The sequence below is a fragment of the Cynara cardunculus genome (assembly GCF_001531365.2).
Source record: "Cynara cardunculus var. scolymus isolate 2C chromosome LG 14, CcrdV1, whole genome shotgun sequence".
Classification (NCBI taxonomy): domain Eukaryota; kingdom Viridiplantae; phylum Streptophyta; class Magnoliopsida; order Asterales; family Asteraceae; genus Cynara; species Cynara cardunculus.
Genome location: NC_037541.1, coordinates 2,333,761 through 2,340,292, shown reverse-complemented (window position 1 = coordinate 2,340,292; position 6,532 = coordinate 2,333,761). Strand labels below are relative to the sequence as shown.

General features: G+C 24.1%; 1 protein-coding gene across 1 annotated transcript; it reads right to left on the bottom strand.

Moving 5' to 3' along the window:
* Window positions 1-3,767: 3,767 nt before the first annotated feature.
* On the bottom strand, window positions 3,768-4,574 carry LOC112526772. The gene is made up of 2 exons (XM_025137189.1): window positions 4,236-4,574; window positions 3,768-3,969 (listed from the first exon to the last, which is right to left on the bottom strand). The coding sequence occupies exons 1-2, from the start codon at window positions 4,361-4,363 to the stop codon at window positions 3,846-3,848; spliced, it is 252 nt and encodes an 83-aa protein (XP_024992957.1). The 5' UTR covers window positions 4,364-4,574; the 3' UTR covers window positions 3,768-3,845.
* Window positions 4,575-6,532: the final 1,958 nt, after the last annotated feature.

The following is a 6,532-nucleotide window of genomic DNA, read 5'->3' as shown; positions in this document are numbered from 1 at the left end:
TATAATAAAATAATTTTGAAAGTACAATGATGTAGTAAGAAAGTCATATCACTATAGTACATGTGGACAGCCTACGTGGACAATGAGGTGGCATGGAAACCTAGTATAATGGGTAAATTTAAATCAAAAGGTTACCCAATGCTATAATGGGTAAATTTTTCAAAGTACAATGTCCTAATAAAAAATAATTTGAAAGTATATTGCTGTAATAAGAAAAACTGAAAGTACAATGCTATAATAAAGAAATTTATGAAAGTAGATTGCTATTTTATGCATTTTGCCCTTTTTTATACTTAAAACTTCACAGCAAAACACTGAGAATATAACGTTCATAGTGTTTTTGCTGTGAAGGTTCGGATTTTTTTTACCTTCACAGTATTTTACTGTGAAGTTTCAAGTGTAAAAAAGTAGTATCATGGTATAAAAAAACAGTCTGATCTCACGTGAACCCAACCTTATATCATATGTAGTTTATCTATACTATATTATAAAGCATTTGACAAAAACTCTTAAAAACCATTTTTTATGCATAAAATATTGTATATTGATGCATATTACTTAAAATTCAAGATTACAAGTAAATTATGCATTAAGTACAACTTATTAAAGCTCATTGTTTGAATTCGTGTAACTAACTACGGATAAACATAATCAAATAGACGATAAACATTTCTTTTTAAAATATAAAAAATCTAAAATATAATTAAGATAATTATCGAATTTCTAACCGAATGTTTAAGTATTATCTTTAATAAAAATTATATTATTAAACCATAAATAAATTACTTTGTTATTATACCTAAATTAAATTATAATAAAAAAATTAAATTAAAGAAGTTAAAACAAAAAAAAACAAAAACTATTAAATAGTTAATTTAATACTAACATCGATTTTTTTTTAAATTTTTTATGTTATCTTCAAATTTATATTTCATTAAAAAATAAAAAACATTATCTCTTTCTCAAAACCGTATAAAATTATATTACATCGGTAGAGACAAATAATAAAAATTAAACATTAAAATTTAAAAAGAAGATTTATCTCGCTACATTGCGCGAGTGCCCTTCTAATTTATTAAAAGATAAAAATATGACAAACTACTTAAAAAAAAGTAAGATAAAGAGGTTTGATAACCATATAAACTAACATGAATATTTGAAATTTCACTTTTGAGATATCAAAATGGAGGTTTTGAGATTATATTACAGAAATTAGATATTAATTTAAAGTATTTTGTATTTTCATATAATTTACTATTAAAAGATTATAACTCTTTGTGTTCTCCCCTTTCGAAATCTTTCCAGATTTCGAAACAAGAGAAAATCACCCAGAGTTCCCCGTTCCTATATCATTTTAAAAAAAAAGAACTCGAGAACACAACATTTCCATTTTCATTCAAATCGCTCCATTTTCTCTCGAAATGTGACTAGCCTTTAGTATCAACTTAATCCGAATCAAAATGAAACCAAAAGATAATATTTTTGAAAATCGAGCTATAAGAGCATCTTCAAGAGATTCTTTAAAAATGGAGAATTAAGGGACTTTTGACTAATTTTTTGCTTCAGCAGATTTTTCAAAGGAAATGTAGATTTAGATATATGCATCTTCGTATGTGAATAATTGGTAACATGTAGGAAAATAAACAAAGGTTTATATATGCATTCTTAAATGGATTTTCTTTTGGGGTTTATCAATGATTCACATATGAATATTTTATTTTTAAGTTCTTACTATTTTGTCTTTCTTATTTGAACCTTCATGTTATGTTAAACTAGAAAGATACTCACATAATACAGCGAGATACATCTTGATTTTAATATTTCATTATATTATTTATTTTAGTCGATGTTATAATATTGTCTTATTTGATTGTGAAAAAACGATGATATTTTTATTTTTCAATAAAATATAAATTTAAAGATATTATAAAAATTTGACAAAAATATATCAATATTAGTATCAAATTAACTATTTAAAATTCCTCATTTTTTGTGTAATTTTTTAATTCAATTTTTTTATTATAATTTATTTTAGGTTCAATAACGAAATAATTTATATCTGCTTTAATAATATATTTTTTCTTGTAAAGATAATAATTGATTATATTATTAGAATTCGATAATTATTTTAATTATATATTAGATTTTTTATATTTTAAAATGAGATGTTTATCTTCCATTTGATTATGTTTATCCGTAGTTAGTTACACGAATTCAAACATGAAGCTTTAATAAATTGTACTTATGCATAATTACTTGTAATCTTGAATTTTAAGTAGGGCAAAATGCATAAAATAGCAATCTACTTTCATAAATTTCTTTATTATAGCATTGTACTTTCAGTTTTTCTTATTACAGCAATGTACTTTCAAACTATTTTTTATTAGGACATTGTACTTTAAAAAATTTACCCATTATAGCATTGGGGAACCTTTTGATTTAAATTTACCCATTATACTAGGTTTTCATGCCACCTCATTATCCACGTAGGCTGTTCATATATACTATAGTGATGTGACTTTCTTATTACATCATTGTACTTTCAAAATTATTTTATTATAGCATCTATTAATTCTTATTAAACACTGTATTTTTAATTTTAATATTTAGATATTTTACATGTTATTTAATAAATGTATTAAATGAATTTAAAAAATTCTAAATTGTTCATTTAATATACAAATATCAATAAAACTAGTAGAACACAACTTATCTCACTAACATTTAAAAAAAATATGTGTTTTTTGAAAAAAGGAAAATAAAAATTGTTTTTTTTTACCAAAAATATTATCTTTTAAAGAATATATAATATTTATTCAAAAACTTTTTACTTAACGTATAAATATATTAAATTAATTAGACTTTTTTGAATTATTTATTAATATAATAATATTAAAAAAATTGTAGATAACAATTTATTTCGTTAATATTTTAGAAAACTTTAAAAGATATGTATTTATTTGAACAACATAAAATAGGAAAAATTACCTTTTTTACAAATAAAATATATCTCGAAAATAATGTTTCATATTTATTTAATAAATATTTTACTCTAATAATATTTAATTTGAATGCAACTTAATAAGAAAAAGTAAAAAAAATGTTTTTTAAATCATAACAATAAAAAATGAAAATCACTAACAATAATTTGAAATAAGTTTTTATTTTAATTTTAGTTAAGTGATCAAAATGATGTGACATCCACATCACCTCATTAAAGCCACACAAATAAAAAAGTCAAAGGGTTAACCGGTTTAAAAAGTAACAGGTTACTCATTGCTATTATGAGTAGATTTTTTAAATTACAATGCCTTAATAAAAAATAATTTAAAAGTACATTGTTGTAATAAATAAAAACAAAGTAGAATGCTATAATAAGAAATTTTATGAAAGTAGGTTGCTATTTCATGCATTTAACCCTTTTAAGTAATATGAATATTCAGTACTTCATGCATAAAAAATGGTTGTTAAGAGTTTTTGTCAAATACTTTATAATATAGTATAGATTAACCAGAAAACACGAATGCAAAACAAATGAACCGACAAGGAAGATGAACATGACAAAGCAACTCAGAAATTTAACGTGATTCCACCACAAATATACGACAAACAAAGGAGGAATCTTATGAAGGAATAAATGTGTTCCTTAGAAAGAAGATGATCAAAGTTAAGGAAAGAGTACCATAAAACACCAAGAGATGAGGAACAGTCGAACAGATTTTATATATATATATATATATATATATATATATATATATATATATATCAGATCAATAACTTTAATGGAAGAATTATACAAAATAAAACAGTTTGGATTTCATATTCCTGCATTCAAATGAAAAGATCTAACAAGGAATCTGTTCAGTAAACCATTTCATGATGGAGAATGGAGCTTTGATCAACGAGATTGCCAACTCTACTAGCACCGTTACACAAAAACAACAAGGGCATAAACAGCTCAAAATCAACCTACACCAATATAGAAATCTATAATCAGCGATAGATTTGCATTTTTTTTCTCAATTATAGAATCAAAATCACAATTTCATACTTCGTTTTTGTTAAATCTGCAACTTCACTTTCAGAAATCATGAATAATTTCAAAATCAAATGTATATTTGATCCATCGTTATGTAATTAGTAGCTTCGTTTCGCAAAAAGCATCAAAAACAACAGTAATGAAATTGAGAAAGAGAGAGAGAGAGAGAGAGAGAGAGAGAGAGAGAGAAACTAACCCTACGATCCAGATGACGATTCCGATCAGAGAGAGGATAAGTGCGACGAAGGCAAACGGTAGGCCTAAGAGAAACCCTAACGGCCTGCATTTACAGTCATCATCACCACCACCGCCACAACAACACATTTTCTTCTACTTCTTGTTGCGATTTTGCTTCTGAATTTGAGATTATTCGATTCAAGTTCCAGTAGATCGTGATGAATTTGGATTTTGGAAGAAGATAAGGGCGATTCTGACGTTGGTTGACGGAGAACACAAAGAAGACGACAATTGGAAGGAAATCCCAAAGAAAATCAACTGCTCTGACCACTACAACTCAACTAACCCCATCTTTGCTTTTAAGTCAATAGCTAAAATTACCATAAATAAGATTTGCCAATTTTATCATATTTAAGGTATGTTTAGCCAATGTTCACCAGTAAAAATGAAAATGACAGAGAATAAAAATATGAATGAATTTTTATTCTTCTAGTTTAACTATGAATGAAATTTTGGACTTCTAAAGAAATGAACATATCTATACTACCTTATAAACCAGATTTGTTAAAAGTTTTAAAAACAATTTTTAATACATAAAGTACTATACATTTATGCACAAAGTCTTAAAAGTCTTAAAAGTAATTCATAATATATTAAGTATTACTACTTTATGCATTTAGTCTTAAAATCTCTTAATCTACAATTAAAATAACATATAGTACAACTACAAGTTACTAATGCACATTATTATTTTTTCTTTTCATGTTCCCAATATACTTTTAACACATTTCACTCATGTCTTTACCCTCTCATACCTCTATGTATTCTCCCCATCCTCCAATGTGAGATTCAAAATGATATTCACCATGAGTCACTCATTTATCTCTCATTCAATTGTTCTAGAACTCTCGGTCTCGTTCTCGATCTCTTGATTCTTTGCTTTGGTGTAAATCGAATACATTTGTGGAGTTGTTTAAATATGTTGGATTTTAAAAATATTGGATTTTAAATATATTGGATTTTAAACTGTCATACAATTTTTTTCATCGCTAGACTGTAATTGTAACCATAACTTTTATTTATTCAAATTGTATTGATATGTAAAGATCAAATGTAACTTATATTATCGTTAAATCTTCTCTAATAAAACCAGTGAAACTTCAAAATCATTAAAATTCACCGCTCTCGCCGCATTGCGTGGATACACAACTAGTTATATTATAGAAAACCAAACAATTTTTTTGATTTTCATTCTCATTAAGATTTTGTATTTTGTTTTGTTTAAACAGGTTTTTTATATTGTTTTTTAAAATAAAAAAAGGTTTAAAAAGTTCTTTAAAACTTAGACCGAGAAGGGATAAATGAATTTTTTTATTCATTTCCACAAATAAAGTCTAATCATTATTATTTTATATTACTTAAAAAAATGCAACTGGATGATAAAATTCTTGAAAACTTTATTAATATAATTAATATTGAAATCTTAAAATTAGAGAATCTGTTAGACTAAAATGCAGTTTTTTTAGAGATTTTAACTTTTGTTCATCTGTTTTAGAGAAATAATATATCTATATTATATTTAAAGCATTTGACAAAAACTCTTAAAAACCATTTTTTATGCATGAAGTACTATTCATTGATGCATATTACTTAAATTTAAGATTACAAGTAAATTGTGTGTATGTACAACTTATTAAAGCTTTATGTTTGAATTCGTGTAACTAACTACAGATAAACATAATCCAATAGAAGATAAACATCTCAATTTAAATATAAAAAATCTAAAATATAATTAGGATAATCATTGAGTTATAACAAAATACTTAATTATTATCTTTATAAAAAGTTATATTGTTATACCAAAAATAAATAAAAATAATTACAATAATACACAAAAAAGGAAAATTTTAAATAGTTAGTTTGGTATCAATGCCAATATTTTTTCAGTTTTTTATGATATATCTTTACATTTATATTTTATTAAAAAAATAAAAACATTATTTTTTTTCTCAAAATCACATAAAACTGTATTATAACATTGAGTGAGACAAAAAAATGAAATATTAAAATCGAGATGTATCTCGCTGCATTGTGTAAGTACTCTTCTAGTAATCTCTTTAAAATACTCTTAACAGAAACAAATAATTTTTTTATCATACAATTAATAAAAAAATCTTGATATTAAATGCTTAGAAAAGATAAGTAATATTGTTATTAAATGTACGAAATATTTTAATAATATAATTAATTTTGGATATAAATGTGTTTCTTTTTTAAGATTTTGAATTTTGATTCTTATTTTTTTTAATGTTGATG

Bases quoted from the DNA above. Each gene is read 5' to 3' on its own strand.
- LOC112526772 (XM_025137189.1), bottom strand. From the start codon at position 4,363: ATGTGTTGTTGTGGCGGTGGTGGTGATGATGACTGTAAATGCAGGCCG. The intron at 3,970-4,235 runs GTTAGTTTCTCT...ATATTGGTGTAG, and splicing joins ATCGTCATCTGGATCGTAGG to GTTGATTTTGAGCTGTTTAT.